Below are 19,783 nucleotides of genomic sequence, written 5' to 3'. Positions count from 1 at the left end.
GAAAATCACAGATAATGGCCACTTCTGGATGCATACTAATTGACCTTTTTACAATTGATCACGGGAGAATTGACCTTTTCACAATTGATCGTGAAATGAAGGTCAATAAGGACATATATGCGTGGGGAAACCCTCCGCAACCCCTCGCTCAATCCAAACCTCCCCGCAACCCCCTACCCAATCCCATTATATTATTTATTACCCCACACCCACCCCACACGTATATATATAAAAGTCAAATAAAGGTAAAGGTCAATTGTGCGGAAGGTCAATTAGGACCACTATTATTAGGTCAATTAGGACAAAAGGTCAATTGTAAAAGGTCAATTTGGGTAATACCCCTCTTCCTGGGCATATCGCTTCCAATACTTGCACTATCCACCTCTATCTTCCCCATAGACTTAAATCATGGAGACATCAGGTGCAGTGATTTCATCCCATCCCGAGTATATTCCCTCATGTTCCGTTCGCTCAGGCTGGTTAAGTCTAATATCCCTTTTGTCCTTTGCCCACTTCATCCTGTCTTTGGCCCAACTCCCTAGCAACCAGCCCGGTGACTGCCCTTACTTCATGGCAAGCTGCCTCTTGGCCAATGTAAACATTTCATTAACATCCTGCTCACTCTTTTACTGGGGGTAAAGCCCAACAGACACATTCCGACTGTCGCCAACAGTGACCAGCCTTGCCTTGCACTTAATGACACTCCCAGCGCATGTGAATAATTGAGGACCCTGGACAGCCACATTTAGGGCAGTGAGCACTAAACTGTAAATCCTCTGGGTGTGCTAGGCGTAGGCTCATTGCAAGCATTCAAAGTGTATCACGTATTGCCACAGTGAGCTCTGCTCCATTCTGTCTTCTAATACATGCCCTGTATCGGTGCCACAGCTCTCCTCTCACGCCTAATAGGTGTGTTTGGAGAATATTCGAGACTCCCCCATGTCCTCCGGCTACTTACTTCTATCTTAGCGTTCACTAGGAAACCAGCCCTCCCATTATCCCAGGGTAAAAGGGGCCCTTCCAAACTCATAGACCTGTCCTCCTCATTTAGCTGTCCCCATTGTTCTGTTCCCCTTGCCACTGGGCCTGTGCGTGTAGGGCATAGGACAGATCCCACCCGCCATACTGGCACCTGCGGCATACTTGTGCCCTTCGATTGTGCCGATTTTTTTATTACAGCCTTAAGGAATCGCTTGTACTTTCCCTGGCAGTTGCTCAGTTGGGGGTATTCAATAGTTTCTGAGGCATGAGTATTGCCCCTGTAAGCGGGTTACCCGATCTAAGGCACAACGTTTTGCAGGCACGCAGGCGAATAGTAAAGTCTACAATCAGGAGCGGCAATCCTCCCTCCTCATCATATGATAATCTGCATTGGAAGTCACTGTCAGTTACTAATGCGGGCACCTCCTGAAATATCGGCAGTAGTCGGCGAAGGGCACCTTTTTAGATACCGCCACTGTTCCGGTCTTCCGCCCTTTTCTCAAACAGATTTAGGGCTTGTGTGACATCCGGGTTTTCAGCAAAACTTAAGCAAATAAAGCATGAAAGTCATAACATAGATTGAGCTCAATTTTACAATCTCTACAATTAAATGATTTATTTCTGCCTTGGCATGTTAGGTAATCATAAAATTATCTTTCCAAAGCCGAATATATGATTATGGTTAAGTCAAACATCAGTACACCCCAAACGAGGCTGTTTCCGTGCTGCACGTATACTCTATTAATTTCTTTACACAGCAGAAAAGACAAGCGAGTTTACAAATACACTGTGCAATTAAGCACTTAATGGAAGAACAGTGATGTGTAATACATCTGATGGTATATTACCATAAACGCGTTGCTGGACCTGCACGTCCTGGGGACTGCAAATGACACATGTGCACTGTGAGTGTGCATAGGCCAAGGAACCCGTGTGAACTTCCAGATAATCCCGTGACAAAGTAATTAGCTAATGCACCTGATTTGGGCAGATTTTAGCATTGAAACGAAGGGGAATGAAGCAATGTGCCCAGGATCACACACCGATGCTGAGATTTGAGCACAAAACTTTACATACGATGACACTAATGTATGCACTATCCAAAGCGCACTAGTTAATACTGTAATGTTGGCTTCTCTGTCACTTACCAGTGTGCATTCACACTGAGCATTCTGAAATCTGGCACAAGTTGACTTTATAGCCCAAAAAAATAACATATTTAGTAGTAATGGTACCTGAAATCAGTGAAGAAGTGGCAGCGCCGGCAGGCCGTGGCCTAAGCACACTGACCTGCTGCTCGCCTTGCTGTGGAGCACTCTCTGAGGTCACCCGGGCTGTGCCTGCGCTGCATCTGCCATGTGAGCACAGTAGGGCTGCAGGACACGTGCGGTTCCCCGGTGGTGCCCCTCAGAATGCGCAGGTGCAAGCCTGGCCCATTGGCCCTAGGAAGAAAAGAAAGAGAAATGCAGCAGCCATTGTGATAGCGAACCACCCAGGCCGGCATGAATGTTCGTTCATAACGTTTATGATTTATGATTCCTTCCTTCCAAGACCCCAAGAAACAAAAGAGGCCCTATGCCCTGAGATCTACCCGGGAAAGTCCCGGTGTCCCGGTGGGTCAGTCCAGCACTGCCGCTGGCTGCACTGGTGGGGCATGCTGGGCCTGTGTCACCCTCCTTCTCCTCCTGCGTCTCCTCTGTGGTGCCTGCTGTTGCTGTTGTTTTTAATGGTGTAGCAATGCAAGCATGTCCTCCATCCCCAGTATTGCTACTACTATTGGAATCATCTTGGTGTGGGAAGGGATGTGGTGTGTGGGTGTGCTCCTCTTGTGCTGGCCCACACTCCATTGCCTCCACCTGTGCTAATTGTGTGCACCTGTGGCAGTTGGGAACACTGCACATAGCATTTTACGCTTGGTGCACGATGCCGGTATTTGCTTGTCCGCCTGACTGATTTCCCATTAGCAGCACGCCGGTATGATGGGCCGTGTGCCCGCGCCCATGCCGCTATTAGAGGCACCTTTATTAACCGTGCCTCTAATAGCGGGGTCTTAGGTCGGAATAGCCCAGAGCGGTATGCGATGCCGGTAATCATTACCGGCATCATTTTTCCATTACCTCCAACCTCGGAATGACCCCCATTGTGTCACATAGCACCTTCAATACAGTGACACAGGGACATCTTCTCATATTTCCCAAGGTTTAAATACTTTGGCCCTCATTAGGACTACGGCGGAAAACCATGGTGCTATTAGCACCATGGTCGATGCCGGAGTCCGCCATCGCAAAATGGGGGATTACCACACCATTCCAAGGTTTGGGAGGAGGTAATTCCCCATGCCACCATGCCCCTTCCCCATTCCCATTTTTGCCCTATAGGGCATAATGGGAATGGGGAAGGTGGTAAGTACGGTACCGCAAATTGCGGTACCGTACTTACCTCGAGAGTCCCCTTGCGGGCCCCTACTTTAACGGCTGGTCTAGACCAGCTGTTAAGGTCGGGTCCCGCAAAGGGACCTCGTAATCCGGCGTTAAGGGTTTAACAGCGCTGACACCTTTTGCGGCGCCGTTAACCCCTTAATGCCAGGGTCCTAATGAGGGCCTTTCTCTTGGATAAACTACTGTGTCCAAGAGCAGTGAAGTGAAATTGGGCCTCATTACATGGATGGTGGTAAGGGATTACCGGCACCGGTAAGGGCACCGGTGCCGGTAATCCCTTACCACCCTATTCCGAGGTCCCTTAGCGGGTCCCTTCCTTAACACCTGGTTTTACCAGGCGTTATGGAAGGGACCCGTTAAGGGACTTCAGAGCTAATAACGGTACCGCAAATTGCGGTACCGTTATTAGCTCCATCCCCATTGAGCCCTATGGGGGCTCGAATGGGAATGGGGAATGGTTCCCAGAATGGGGATTTACTGAGTCATTCCAACCTTGGAGGACCCGGTAAGTCCCCATTCTGAGAACCATTCCCCATTCCCATTTGAGCCCCCATAGGGCTCAATGGGAATGGGGAAGTAGCTAATAACGGTACCGCAATTTGCGGTACCGTTATTAGCTCTGAAGTCCCTTAACAGGTACCGTCCTTAACACCTGATCAGACCAGGCGTTAAGGAAGGGACCCGCTAAGGGACCTCGGAATAGGGCGCAAAGGGATTACCGGCACCGGTAAGGGCACCGGTGCCGGTAATCCCTTACCACCCTTTTCCGAGGTCCCTTAGCGGGTCCCTTCCTTAACACCTGGTTTTACCAGGCGTTATGGAAGGGACCCATTAAGGGACTTCAGAGCTAATAACGGTACCGCAAATTGCGGTACCGTTATTAGCTCCATCCCCATTCCCATTGAGCCCTATGGGGGCTCGAATGGGAATGGGGAATGGTTCCCGGAATGGGGATTTACTGAGTCATTCCAACCTTGGAGGACCCGGTAAGTCCCCATTCTGAGAACCATTCCCGATTCCCATTTGAGCCCCCATAGGGCTCAATGGGAATGGGGAAGTAGCTAATAACGGTACCGCAATTTGCGGTACCGTTATTAGCTCTGAAGTCCCTTAACGGGTCCCGTCCTTAACACCTGATCAGACCAGGCGTTAAGGAAGGGACCCGCTAAGGGACCTCGGAATAGGGCGCAAAGGGATTACCGGCACCAATGTTCTTAACGGTGCCGGTATCCCTTTGCACCCACCTCGTAATGAGGCCCACTATTTTACAATAGGGTGGTTGAGGAGTTACTTAGTATCCCCTTTGTCTAGCTTCTCATGTAACATTTTTATGTTACCCTTTCCTCGATGAATGGCTGGTGGCAGTAGTTTACTTTTAACTACCGTGGTGTGCTTTTTACCGCGGGCTACGTTCGCAGCTGCAGTAAAGCACCCAAGGGTGCCATTTTTGTCAAAATGGCCTTGGTCGTCTTTTTTGCCATTTCATTTTGGAAAGGTCCTTCTTGAGATTTACTCTGCGCGCCAAACCAGATTTGGTCCCTTTGTTCATTTTATCTTTGGCGGGATTCACAAGTGAAGCCCGCCTCTGGCTCCAGGGTGTCTGGTGGGGCAGGAAGCGAGGTAGGTGCCCGAAACTCCCTGTGCTTAGTCTCATAGGAGACAGGAATACACTCATAGGTGATTGGCTGGCTGGCTGTCCGGCAAGGACAGCCACCATGCTGGGTGACTGACAGCTAGCCTGGAATGAATGGGAGAAACCTGCATAAAAGGCAAGGCTTTTTGGCTTGGAAGAAGAGTCGACCACTGGACAAAGGAATCCAAAGAAGAACTTGAAGAGGACGCCTGCTGCAACTCCTGGACCATTGGTTTGCCCAGTGAAGCCCTGCTGCTGTGCTGAAACTCCAATTTTGTTTCAACTAGAGAAGCCCTGTAAGGACGACTTCGCCTCCTGAGTTGGTGGGACCAATCAACTCCAAAGTAAGCCACCTGGACATCCTCTCGGAGCTGGTTGAAATTCCACTGCAGTTGCTGCTGGAGCCGAATAGCAAGAGAGAGGAACACCAGGTTGTGTGCGTTCCTTTTAAGTTGGCCAAGAGCTCCAGGAAGATCCTCTGGACTCCCAGGAAGCAGGACTGACGGAGCATGAGCCACCTCACCAGCGTGCTGGACCCAGATGCAAGGAAAGACCATCTCAACAGCCAAGAGTCTGCAGTGTTGCTATTTGCTTAGATGCGAGGAGCTGAAACCGCGAAGTGAAGCTGAATAGAAGTTGGTTCTTTTCTGTCGCGGATCGTCCCTTTGCAGTGCAGGAGTCCTCCAGACGTCCTCCCTCTTGTCCCCACGACTAAGGACCAGGAACATGGGATCTGCAGAGCTGCACAGGAACAGAAGCCAGACAAAGCCCTTATTCTTCTAACCAAAGGTACTGTACAGTCTAAGAGAATTTACCTCTTGTTGTAACCTTACTTGTTCTCTGCTGAGACTTGTCTGAGTTGCTCTGTAGAGTTGCTAGCAGCTTCTTTACTTCACAAGTCTAATCAGTTTGTGGTCCTGCTTTGATTTCTTCTTTTCTACAAAGACTTCTAAAACATTGTGCAAGACTTTTTACATACCTGCAAGAAGTGTTTCAGTTCACCTAGACTTTTGTCAAATTGACTTTGGCCTAGCATGGCTCCCTGAATGACTCTTCCTCCGTCTGACATTGTGTTTGGTCTTTCTTCCAGGAAGGGGTTAACTAACTTTGCAGCAATGGGAGTTACAAAAAGCACTTACCTGCTTTAGAATATTTGTGTGAACTCTTGTTTTTCTCTAATAACTTTTTCTTTTGACATACTCTGATTCTAAATGCTAATGGTGGTATATTAATGTCTACAGTGTCCTAGTTACTAAAGTCACCTGGCGGTGTAGGAAGAATCGTGTGACATCCCAAATGGGTACTTACTGATTTAGAAATATTAAGAGAGTGTATTTTGGAGTGTATTTGTGTGTTACTATTACATTGCCCCTTCTGAAGAAGGCTTACTCTAATTGACTGTTAAATAAATTAATAATTGTTTAATCACGAATCCTTGTGTATAAGTGTGTATTTGAATACTTGTCACTGTGAATCTCTGTGTAACTCCCCTACAGCTAACATTGACCCTTCTTGAGAGAAGCCTGGCTGCTGAACACGCTACCAACCTGTGTAGTACAGACTTACACCAAAGGTTGGGTTCCTATTGCCACGAGGTCAGGGTTGTTGTAGTGCACCCAAAGGGTACTGCATACAATCCTGCCTAACACGTTCCTAACATATATTGTTAGTGTTAGAAGGATAATGTGCATGGTTCAAGCTGTGTATGATATTGTTTGATTTTTGTAAAATATGTGATTTTACTCTCTCTCCGACTAAAGTTGTGCACAGATTACAAGAAGCCGGGGAAGGACGGAGGCCTGTGCACAAAGGGAGCAGGCTGCAAAGGCCTACACATCTGTGCATTCTTTGCCAAGGGCAGGTGTCAGAATGCACGCTGCAGTCGATCACACAGCCTTCTGGAACCCGACAACCTACGAGTGTTGCAGGGTTGGGGGCTGAGCACTGAGATGGCCCAAAATATCCAGCTCATGCGTGGCAACCTATGCAACGCGGTGCAAAAACAGGACAAGAAACAAAAGGTGACAGGTAAGGAAGTGGAAAAGTTAATGTCCTTTTGATTATTGGGATTCTTTGAAACGATAGCTAAAAATGCTCATTAATATAAGTGTCACCACTTACCTTTGCTGTTAAAATGTCCCCTACAATCAAACCAACTACCTAATTTCATACCCGAGCTGCCTTCATGCTGTCCACTAAAATGATAAATGAATCTTGCACAAACCTCTCTTTTTATATTTCAACCCTTCTTTAATCACAACACTGGGGTGAACATTGACAATGCCTCAAAATATTCAACCAGGCCTTCCACTCAACCACTAAAGACTATTTCTCACTAGTTGTTCAGTAGAATCCTACTCATCCCCATTTCGGTGTAATTACTTTGCTCCTTTCCACCTCATTCCCAATGTCAGACATTTCCATCCTAGAATAACCTTACAATCTTAGTCCGCCATGAAATTGCTGCAGCTGGGTTAATCACCCCCCTTCCCCTGGACCCATCTCTATACAAAGCCATTAACATCTAAGATTAACTTGACATTGATCTATCACCATGACCACAGTGAGCCCTCTTATCACTGTCCCCACTGCACTGGTTCTAGTTCCTAAAAGTGTAGTTTTAGTCTAAAAACTTTTCATTGGAAAATAAGTTGATATTCTTGTGACTAACTGTTAAGATATCGCTGCATTTAACAGTGATTCAAGTAATAGACTCAAAACACTCAGCAAAATGTTATTTTGGGTATTGCTTTTGATATGTTTAAAAAGAGATAACAAGAGAGAGAGAGAGAGACAGAGTGAGAGAGAAAAAATTCATGTTACACATTCTATATTCGTCTTTTTTGTAAACCTACCTTTTTTCTTTGTGTCAACATAGTGCCTAGATTCTGTGGGATAGTACAAATACTGCGGCTAAAAATTTCGCCTATCCCGAATACGGCGTCTGTGCGCAGTACTAAAATCCCAACCCCCATTACTCGGACAACGGGGAGCGGGGTGTCACCCGCTCCTGTTAGTCGGCATAATGGGAATCGGGGGCTGTGGGGGTGTCCCCGCTTCCACTAGATGGTAGCGGGTGATGAGAAAGACAAAAAACAAAAAAAACAAAAAAGGAAAAAAGGATCCTGCAGCGCCAGTTCAGACACACACTAGTGGGAGTGAACTGATGCTACAGGGATGTAGGAGAGACGGCGGCTCACAGAGAAGTGTGCCAGCGAAAAGGTAAGTTGGTAGAGCCGGAGGCGGGTAGGGGGATGTGGGGCACAGTGATCTAAGTGATCACTGTGCCGCGCCGTAATGGAAGTCGGCTTTTAGAAAGTCGACATTATGGGCGGAGCAGTGATCGCATAGATCTGATTCTGTAGGATGCTCTCCTGTTGCCCACATCTCTATGCTTTCCACTGTCACCAAGAATGCCATTGTGCCTCTCCTCAGCCTTCAATCCATCTTTGTTGCCCTTCTCACTAGACCTGTCAAGTCACTTCCCATGTCTGAGTCCCTGACCCCATAGCTCTGCCCTCCTCCCCAAGGTTTTTGCATCCCTCCCCTATGTCTCCATCCCCATTTATGCTGCATTCCTGTGTGGACCTCTCGTGCCCCCACTAATGGCACTCTGATCTCAAGTGGACATACCTTGCCCCCATTAAGGTCACAGGTTGGAGTTGTGCATATTAGGCTGTTCTGCTTTGGATCCTCTTTCGAAGAGAGACCAGCCTTTACATTGTTTCAGATAGCCCAAGCCTCTTTGAACATGCAAGAGTCTCATTGACTGAACAGAAATGTCGATGGACTTAATATTGGCCCAGGTTTTATTGAAATTGATCAAGCGGGCCACAAAGCCATTGAAATAGAAAATACTTCATATATATAAATTATGGGAGTGCTATGGATCTATCAGCAAAAATGTGTGTTTTAGATTAGATCTGTGTATGCGCTGGGCAACAAAATAAATCCTTCAAGTATCCTGCACATTCATAGTAATTGAAAGATGACTCACATCTCAACTATTTGGCTGAAAAGTCATGACCAAGATGCTGTGCTCTTGGAAATTGGCCCATGGTAAGACCACATGGGCGAGGAGGGCCTGGGAGGAGTTGGTACCTGATGGAGCAGTACTGACACTTGGCCACTGCTGAATCATTTCTGGTATTGTACATTGGGGTAGTACTGTCCATTGAGGTCATATGGTCCAGACCCAGTGAGTGCAGATAGTGAAGCGGGGTCAGTGGTGATCATGTAGTGCCGTGGTAAGCAGTATTCCAAATGCCTCATATCAATGCAGAGTGAGTTCCAATGCTGTGAGGACATAGGGTCAGTACTGGCGCTGCAACTACACGCCAAGGCTCTAAAGATTCCCCAGGTGTGTATCACGGGGAGTGCTTTTTAGTGTTACATTTAGCTTTTTATGGATTTTTAATATGGAAGCCAAATGTGGCTAGGCTTTATCACATCCACAAATAATTGGTAAGTCAATGCTTTGTCCTAATATAATCATCAGCCTTCTTGCGTTGATATTGCCAGAGAGGACATACATATAAAGATAAGGTCATAAACGATTTATTTTTATACAAAGAATCAAGTAAACTGAGACTTGTCTTATTCTCGAATTCCTACTAGCTAGTAGTTTAAGCATACAACTCAGGCTTAACTAGCATTAGTACCCGGCATGGGTTACTTTCAAGGAAACAAACGCACCGATTGATACATTTGCGAGCCTTACCTCACAGTAATCTATTTTATTCTTTCAGGCCACCATGGAAAGGGAGAAGGGACCACACATAGTATCAATGTCATGCTAGCATCAAGGTGTCTAGGCTAGAGTTAGGGAAATCAAGGGGGGAAATTGCCTAAGCAGAGTTTTGACTTCACCTTTTTGTGGCCTAGTCAGTTTAGGGGACAATCTGACACCCTCAATGATGGAGCCATCTGAAGGGCTGCCTTGTAATAGGTCAGGGAGGTTCAGATTCCTCTCCTTCCCTTTCTGAAACACTGGAACACTTTGGGAGATTAATTAGGTCTTCCAAGGTTCACTAAATAGTCCACCTCACCTAGTATTTCAACTATCCAGTAAGGACCAGACCATTTATCTTGTAAAGCCACAGGCCTTATAGGATTCTTGGTCAGGATTTCTTGGCATGGGGAAACATGTACAAGTGAAGCTTTCTGGTCATAACAATGTTTCACCAGTGCTTGTCCAGCCTTCAGCTTGTCATTGGCCTGAGCCATCAGAAGAGCCATAGTGTTTCTTAAGCTCAAGACATAGTCTACCGCATTTGTAGTAACAGGAGGAGTGGGACATTCCCATCCTTCCTTGCTATAGCCAAGGGCCCCCTCACAAGGTGACCAAAAATAAGTTAAACGGAGCTAAAGCCAACCCCCTTCTTGAGGCACCTCTCTGTAGACAAATCGTAAGCATGGGAAGCGAAGGTCCCACTTTCTTCTCAGGGCTCTTCCAGAGCTTCAATCATGCTGTTGAGGGTTGTGTTAAATCTCCCAACAAGACTATTTGTTTGTGGATGACATGTGGATGAACATGTGTATGAACACCCCACATTCTTTCCAAAAGGCCTGCATACAGACATAAGGTTTATGCCTCTGTCTCACATAACATCTTTAGAGAAGTTAACCCTGATGAACATTCCTAACAATGCTTTAGCAACTGACTTGGCAGTCACTATTTTCAGCGGGATGGCCTCACGACATCTGGTGGCATGATCAACAACCACCAGAATACAATTCTGCTGCCTGAGGATGCAGGGGGATCAAGGGGACCAACCATGTCAATCCCTCCCCTCTCACAAGGTACATCCACTACAGGAAGTGGTACCAGTGGAGCTGGAGTCTTTGTTCCACTTTTACAGACAACTGACAAGTAGTGCAACACCTGCAGTGATCTTCTACTTGGAGCTCATTTTAGGCAACAGAAATGCCTTGGTAACCTCCTATTGCCACCTCATGTGGACTCTGTGGGTTCACTGTATAGTAAGCCACCTTCCCAATAGATTCTATGCTTCCCAGGGGATTCACCCTCCAGCTGGGAGCAGGCCCGTCTCCTTAGCCCTTCCAGAGATAGACACTCTCTCTGACACTTACTAAACTCATCCCTAGAGGGACCCTTGTCGATAAGTAAACTCTGCAGTTCAGGGTTCTCATGAGGATTGAATATTTCATGCAACCATTCCTCCTCGTCAGGTTCAAGAGTTTAGTCAACTCCCTCCACCTCAGTGATATGTAGGGTAGGGGAGGAACTCTGCTTCCTCTTTTTCAGATTATGTACCTCCTTGACCTTGGGTTTCCCCTCTGGTTTAGGCTTTCCAGTAGACTTGGCTATGGCAGACTTCTTTGTTTGAGACTTTGTGCGTGGTAGCTCTGTTGTGTCCCCCACAATACCTAAGTCTCTAATGTCATTTCCCAGTAGAACCCTACCTGGAGCTTGCCTTTGTACAGTTACATGTATCCGCGCCACTCTGCCATCCTGCTAGAGTGTCAGGCAGTACTGGGAAGTTAAGAGGGGGGCCACCAGTGAACTTGGTGGGCATCAGAGGAGCTCTGGCCAGAGCATCTGGGTTTACCAATGTGAAATCCACCACAGTTTGGTTGACCCCAGTGTCTCTTATGGCAGAGGTTACTACACCATCTACCAGTACACCCTCCTGCTTAGTATTGTCAGGGAGGGCAACATACGCTTCAGCAACTGTAGGCTCCCAGGATCCCAGAGACACCAGAGCTACCTCTGATCCAAAGCCATTGGGAAAGGGTTCAGAAGAGAAGGATGCTCCTGTGAGTATCTCTCCCTCATTATCAGGGAAAGCCAGATTCACAGAATGGATCGCGGCCCCCTTCACATGGTTACTTGCGCCACAGGTTACACAAGATCCCAAGGATGTGTGTATGTAGGGAGGATTACTGTGCCCACTTTCATGCTCGGAATGGTGAGTCCCACTACCCTGTACATACTCTCCAAGCAGCTTACTCTCCTTAATAAACATTTTTTGGGCCTTATGAAACACAGCTTTTTCAATAGACCCATCATCTTTCACTTTTTATTTGTTCCCTTGCTCATGCTTATCAGAAGCATGTTTGTCCTTATGGGACAATCTATGTGATACCCTCAGATCAGCAGCAATGACCAGCTTCATAGGAATTAACTCCTTTGAATCTGCCAAGTGCTGTTTCTGCTCAGGGCAACAAGAGGCACAAATGTGTTTAAGCACAGCAAGATTAATCATGCCATCAAAAATGGTTACTTTATGACCTTCCACTTATCCACTCAAGTTTTTCAAAGAGTCATTCACATAAGTCACCCTAGTATTACTTTCTTTCTTTTTGCGGTCTCTAAACCTCTTTAAGTAATGGGCAGTAGTCTACCCAAACTTTAAGAGTAGAGCCTGCTTCAATATTTCAAAGTATTTTTTCTCACCCCTCTTCAACTCCATAATAGCAATGCAGTCATTCGGGGGAAGTCAGCTGAGCCACCATGCAATTTTATTAGACTCATGTACCTCTTGTACTTCCCCAGCATACTCAAATGCATTCAACAAATCGATAATGCCATTCTTCTGATCATAGACATTCAACAGATCCTTAGAAAATCTAGGTATCTGTAGACCTTTGGAGCCTTGCTAAATTCAGCTGGAATGTTCTGTCCTTTTCTTTCTCAGCCCTATAAATGTTGTAATCCCCAACTCCTCTTTCATAAAATCAACTACAGCCTCTACAGCTTGTGCCTTACTTGTTTTTCACCCAATCAATAAAAGGTTTATTTCGGATTTGTCCATTAACAACATCATCAAATATACATTTTACAAACACAAATAAACACTAACAGCATAAAACCCAATTTAAAACCATCAACCTCTCCCCAGAGTAAAAATAATTAAAACAGATGAATAAACTCCATAATCACAAAGAACACGGGCTTCTAATCATTGGTATCGTGCATAATATGCAATTGCCAATTTGCAGCTCGCCTTATAAATTCTGCTAAATTGTATACAAATTGGATATCCCCAGAGTTCAATATAAAAGACATACCTTCCTTAAGAGACCTATTGTGATTGCCTTTAAAGTGTGGTTTTAGCCATTCCTTCCTCGTAACCATGATAGTACGGGAAAATCAATATAAAATGATCCAGGTCCTCGTCCAACGCCATGTTACAGTTACATTTACATGACACCTTCATCCAAGTCATCCTTTTGAACAAAGGGAGTAAGTTCAAGCGGGCCAACATTGCCCACCTTCTACCTGCAGGTGAATTTAACTTAATGATAGGGTCCAGACCCACCTTAAGCATCTTCAATTCAGTGTACCAAACCAAAGAGAGTAGATATTTATATTTCAGCACAACAATTTCCAAGGACTTTTTCTTAAACCAGGTTTTAATACTTACCTTGATTTGCTTCAGTGGGCCCATCACCGGTTTATTCCCAGCAGCTGACAAAAACTCCTGCCAGAGGCTAAACCCAGACCTGAACCACTCATATTTGGCCAACTGACTGAAGATTCCATCTCATCAAACTTAGGGTTATCAACAAAACCCAATTTAAGTTTTGCCCAGTAGGATAAGAATGTGGACTGTGCTAATAGATGCCCACTCTGAAGACCGAGTTCAATTCTTAGGGCACTGCTTGGGCAATCTGGCGGGAACCCCAGTTGTTGTCTTACAAACCTGTTCTGAACAATCCCCCGATGCTTGCAATCCTGATGTCCCCATACTTAACTTCCGTAAAGCACTGATGAAGCTACTTTCGACTTATAAACATCCAGGCACTTGTCCAGCATACGTGCCCCGTAGAGATGGTAAAATCTTAAAAGACTTTTTAACCTAAGGGCTGCCCGCTCCATTTTATATTTTATGCTGTTAACCCAATTACCAGATCTAGAGAACAGTAGGCCCAGGTATAGGTAGGAATCGACTTCCTCAAATGGTACTCCTTTTATACACCAACAACAGCGCTTAGGATGCTTGCCAAGAATCATGATTTTAGTTTTAGTTTTGTTTAGATTTAATACAAAATTTTCAAGGAAGTTATAGGCATTAGATAAACCCAGTTTAAGGGAACCAGGGGTAAGTCCCAGGGTGACAGTATCATCGGCACACAACAGCGCACTATACTCTAGCTTCCCTAACTTGGGGAGGAGAAGCTTGCTGCCAGCCCTGCCCGGATCGAAGTCTGACATAAACAGTATAAACAATAATGGTGCGAGGGGTCAGCATTTTTTCCCCCCCTTGTTGTTATTAAAGTAAGGCATGATGCCACCTTAACCCGTGCACCAGACTGCCGCCTTAGTATCCCTGTAACAGATTTGGATCAGCTTCAGCAATTGGATCAAATGCCTTCCCTAGATCCAGGAAAGCAGCATACAAGGTGCCTCCCCTGACTTTACAATATTTATCAATAATAGAACTCAGGGTAAAACAATGATCAGCAGTTGAGAAGCCATGTCTGAAGCCTGCCTCCGAAAATTGCAGGATATTATTCTCAGCCGCCCATTCTTCCAACCGAGATAAACTACATTTAGAAAATGTTTTGGAAGAAACATCCAAGAAATGGGTCTGTAACAATGTGGGTCCTTTGAGGCACCCTTTTTAAATATGTGTACAACTATCCCCCTTCTCCAGAGCACAGGTACCCCTTCGCCCTCACCTGCAGCTGAGAATAACTTAGCCAATATGGGGACCCACCAATTGGGGAAACCCACAAAGATATCAGATGTAAGCCCACCTGGTCCAGCAGACTTGCTACACTTCATTTGACCAATGCCCCTCAATCTGACACTGAGACTCTCACAACTAAATTGGGATGGACTACTAAAGCATAGGCCTCTGTGAATGTCATGCAAGTCTTACCTGCTTTGTGTTTGGTTTGGTTCATTCATTGATTCCTGAAACAGTGATTCCAAGTATGAATTGCCACATGCTTTACTTACCTTGAATTGCTCCAACTATCCTATAAGTGTGTACAAAGTGATTTTACCTACCAGTATTATCATTCTGTGATTGCTGGTTGATGAGTTCTCTTGCTAACCTAAAGAAATGATTTCCCTTACCTAAATTCCAACTTAAGGTTTACCATTGAAGTGAACTTAACATTGCGTAGTATGTATAATAAGTAATAATATGTATATATAACTGCAAGTATGAAGGTGTCTGCTTCACTGCATGTGTGCTCAAAGGTCTTTGTACTCTACTACAGCTGTTCTCCCTCCTAGACTAAGCCTGGTGGCTCAGCCATAGCTACCAAACCTTTTGGTAGGTTGAGGCCTATATTAAGAGTTGGAACCATGTACACTAAAAGGAGAGTCTTCTACAGTCCTACCATAGGTGGATTTTAGTAAATTTCCCTGTGATGAGTCAGAAATGAAAGTCGGACACAGGTCTGCCATGTTTTTGGTTAAAGACTATTATTTAAAGAAAAGGGGTTCGGAAAAAGGTCTCTCTGACCCTCCTCTTGGATGATTTTACCTACCTAAACCAAAAAACGAATAATCAGTCTGTGACAGGTGGTCAAAACAAACCTTCCTGTGTCAAACGGTTCTATTCTGACCCTCACACTATCAACTATACTAAAAGGTCAAAGGGGAAATGTCTTTAACATTGGAAGGTTCAGAAAAAGTTTTAATAAAGAATAAATGATTCCAACAAAATATTATTCAGAGAAGAAGGTTCTCGGTTCCACAGGGTAGTCCCCTTCCCCTGAAGTCTGCCTTGCTCCTTGAGACTTTGTCCGCAAAAAAGTTATTTGGGCCTCACTAGGCCAACTACCACAATTGTAGACAACAATTGTTTGGTTTTACAATATTGGTTTCTTCTTTCTTGTTTAACACAATCCTTTCCAAATGCCCGATATACTCCCCTGCCAGGACTTCTGATACACACACTTGAAATGTCATGGTTTATTCTCCTGCCAGGACCTCTGTGTTCACACAATTGAATGGCCTGGTTTACTCTCCTGCGAGACTTCTGTTTTCACACACTTGAATTGCCTGGTTCACTCTCCTGCCAGGAGTTCTGTTTTCACACACTTGAATTGCCTGGTCTACTCTCCTGCCAGGACTTCTGTTTTCACACAGTTGAATGGCCTGGTTTACTCTCTTGCCAGGACCTCTGTTTTCTCAAACTTTGATCTTTTGTCCGCTCCCACACGTCCTCATATATATGGTTGGATAACGTATCCCTGTGACAGGTTATCCTTTCACTATTCTTCAAATGTTTGCACTTCGCACATTAACACATTAGGGAAGGGTTTAGTTGAAATTTAAATTCCCCCGTGTCAATATGTCCAAATTGTGTTTCTGTAAACGTTTTTTCATATATTTGCACTCGCCATGCTCGCCGACACGCTCCAGGGTCCCCTCTGCTTTTGGGTGGACTCACCAGTCTCCGCTAGTTTTGATTCACTCTCTCGCAGTCTCCAAATGAAGGACTACAGCCTGCTTTCTCCTCATGTCCTGCCTTCTCTTTGTTCGCAGGTTGTCCGCACCATCTGCTGGACACGCCTATTTTCCTCTCTGCTTCAGTAAGCGGTGCGCTGCTTTTCTCCCTCTGCGAATGCACAGGACTCCCTTAGCAGCTAGTGGCGTTCCACAGCGGTTGTTCCATCTGCAACTTTTTTCTATGTCTGCAAGCCACTCGGCTTCTCCACACCGGCTCCGGTTCTTCGGTTCCCCGCTCTTCACAGCGAGGTTCAGCTCTCACTCACCAGTCGCCACAGCATCTATCCATGTCTCTCAGTTTGGGCTGCTTAAATTTTCCGTGCACAGGTGTGTGCCGGGAAACACTAGAACGCTCATTGATCTTGTGATCACTTTTGCTCCTTTCTCTCTTCTTCGGCCCAGTATTTTGAGGATCCTGGGAACCATAGTCCATGAGTGACAAATAATTTATGGACTTCGAATAAGCATAAAAAGGATGTGATAGATATTTGGAGTTGTTAGGAAGAATTCTCAGAAATGTGTTAATTCCCTTCTACCTTAGAGACTCCCAGCTCTTTTGCTGGACTTCAGGACTTTTAATTTCTGACATGGAGAGAGTGAGCCCTTTTTCTCACTCTCTCATGTTTTTTTGTTGTGATTTAGACCCCGTGTTTTTTTTAACTTTGGAGTCTGACAAACGCCATAGGCATCATCTTTTACATTGTGACACACAGCACCTTCAGTGCAGTGGCACAGGTAAATCTCTTAGATTTCCCAAAGGTGTAAATACCTTCTCTTGGTGAAACTACTGTTTCCAAGAGCAGTCAAGTGAAATTGACTTTACTTACATTGGGCCTCATTACGACCCAGGCGGTAAGTTACCGCCTGGGTCGTACCCTTACCACCATGGTGTAAACTACGTTTACACCATGGTGGATGGCGGATTTATCGCCCCATTCCAAGGTGAGTGGGGCGGTAAATCCCCATTTCCCATTTTACCCTTCCCCATTCCCATTTTTGCCCCATAGGGCATAATGGGAGTGGGGAAGGCGCTAATTACGCCACCGTAAATTACGGTGGCGTAATTAGCACCATGGTCCCTTAGCGCCATGGATTTTAACGCCTGCAAAAAGCAGGCGTTAAACTCACCATGGCGCAAAGGGACCTCGGAATCAGGCGTTAAGGGTCGGCGCCGTTTACGGCGCCGTTAACCCCTTAACGCCTGATTCATAATGAGGCCCATTGTGTAACTTTCTAGACCCAGCACACACTATCTTACAATAGGGTGCTGGAGGGGTTATTTAGTATCCCCTTTGTCTAGTTTCTCATGTAACATTTTTTGTTACCCTTTCTACAATTAATGGCTGGTGTCAGTGGTTTACTTTTTACTACCATTGTGTGTTTTTACTGCGGGCTGCGTTCGCAGCCACATTAAAGCACCCGCGGAATCCCTTTTCGTCAAAATGGCCCCAGTCTTCTTTTTTTGCCATTTCTTGCTGGAAAGGTCCTTCTTGAGATTTACTCTGCGCGGCAAACCAGGTTCGGTCCTTTTTTTTTTTTTCTCTTTGGCGGGATTCACGAGTGAAGCCTGCCTCTGGCTCCAGTATGTCTGGCAGGGGCAGGAAGTGAGTTAGGTGCCCGAAACTCCCTGTGCTTAATCCTCTTGGTTACAGGAATGCAGCCAAAGGTGATTGGCTAGCTGGCTGTCCGGCAAGGACAGCCAACCCGCTGTGTGATTGACAGCTATGCTGGAATGAATGGTAGAAACCTGCATAAAAGGCGAGGCTTTTTGGCTTGGAATGCAGAGTCGACCACTGGACGAAGGAATCCGAAGAAGAACTTGGAAGAGACGCCTGCTGCAACTCCTGGACCGTTGGTTTGCCTGGTGAAGCCCTGCTGCTGTGCTGAAGCTCTGAATTTGCCTCGACAAGAGAAACCCTGCAAAGATGACTTCTCCCTTTGAGTTGGTGGGACCAATCAACTCCAACGCAAGCCCGTCTGGACATCCTCTCGGAGCCTGCTGTATTTCCACTGCTGCTGCTGGAATCGAAGCGCCAGGGAGAAGAATACCAGACTGTGTGCGTTGCTTTTAAGTCGGACTCGAGCGCTAAGAAGATCCTCCGGACTTCTCTGATGCAGGACTGATCAAGCCTGAGCCACCTCAAAGTGCTGAGCCCCAGAAGCAAGGAAAGTCTGAAGTGGAATCCGAGAACCGCAGTGTTGCTATTTGCTGTCAGACGCAAGGACCTGAAACACTGAAGGACCGCTGAATTGAAGTTTGCCCATTGCTGCCGCTGACTGTCCCATTGCAGAAGAGGAGTCCCCAGGCATCCTCCCTCTTGTCCCCATGACTGAGACTCAGGAATAACACAATCTGCAGAGCTGCACAGGAACAGAAGCCAGCTGGAACAATTTCTTCTAACCAGAGGTACTGTAAAGTCTAAGAGAACTTACCTCTTGTCGTGTAGCCTTACTTGCTCTCAGTTGAGACCTGTCTTGGTTACATTGCAGTGTTGCTAAAGCTTTGCCACTCACAAGCCTCCCAGGTTGTGGCCCTTAGAGTGTTCTATTTTCAACAAACATTTCTAAAAACATTGTGCAAGACTTTTTACCTACCTGCAAAGAAGATCTTCAGCTCCCCTTGACATTGTGCAATTAACATTGGCTGTCCTGGCTCCCCGAGAGACTCCTTCTTACCTCTGACTCTGTGCTTATCTTTTCCCCAGGAAAGGGTTAATTTACTGAACATTGCAAGGTTTCAAAAGTACTTACCTGTTTACGAATTATTTGTTAACCTTTGTTTTATTCCTCTAGTCTATCTTTTACACCAAATTCAGTATTGTTCTAAATGTACCAGTGATAAATCAATGTCCACAGTGTCCTAGCTATTTAAGTGACCTGAGGGTGTAGGAAGTATCTGTGCCATCCCCAATGGGTATCATCTGTTTTAGAGAAACTAAGAGGGTGTTTTGAAGTGTATTATAAGTGTTATATATATTGCTCCCTTCTGAAGAAGGCTTATACAACGGACTGTGAAATAAATGAATAACTGTTTTTTATCAAGAAACCTTGAGTATGAGTGTTTATTTGAATAACTGCTACTGTGAAACTCTGTGTCACAACATTACTGCTCACATTGATCCTTCTTGAGATATGCCTGGCTGCTCAGCCACACTACCAACCTGTGTAGTTCAGACTTATACCAATGGTTGGGTCCCTATTGTCAGGAGGTCAAGGTTATTGTAGTGCACCCAAAGGAGTTGTCAAAGGTGATTCCATCAGGTTGTCAAAGTTGGTTTCTAGATTTTATAAGAG

General features: G+C 45.6%; 1 protein-coding gene across 2 annotated transcripts in view; it reads left to right on the top strand.

Annotated features, from left to right (window-relative positions):
- The window catches only part of LOC138513665 (protein mono-ADP-ribosyltransferase PARP12-like), a 322,728-nt gene that overhangs the window by 84,435 nt on the left and 218,510 nt on the right, over window positions 1–19,783 (top strand). For both annotated transcript variants that reach the window (XM_069628723.1, XM_069628722.1), the window contains one exon: window positions 6,813–7,080. In XM_069628723.1, the coding sequence (XP_069484824.1) occupies window positions 6,813–7,080 (268 nt within the window). The remainder of the gene's footprint in view (window positions 1–6,812; window positions 7,081–19,783) is intronic.

This window comes from Ambystoma mexicanum, chromosome 12 (genome assembly GCF_040938575.1).
Source record: "Ambystoma mexicanum isolate Mex_15411 chromosome 12, UKY_AmexF1_1, whole genome shotgun sequence".
In the NCBI taxonomy this organism is placed as follows: Eukaryota; Metazoa; Chordata; class Amphibia; order Caudata; family Ambystomatidae; genus Ambystoma; species Ambystoma mexicanum.
This window is presented reverse-complemented; position numbering and strand designations above follow the sequence as displayed.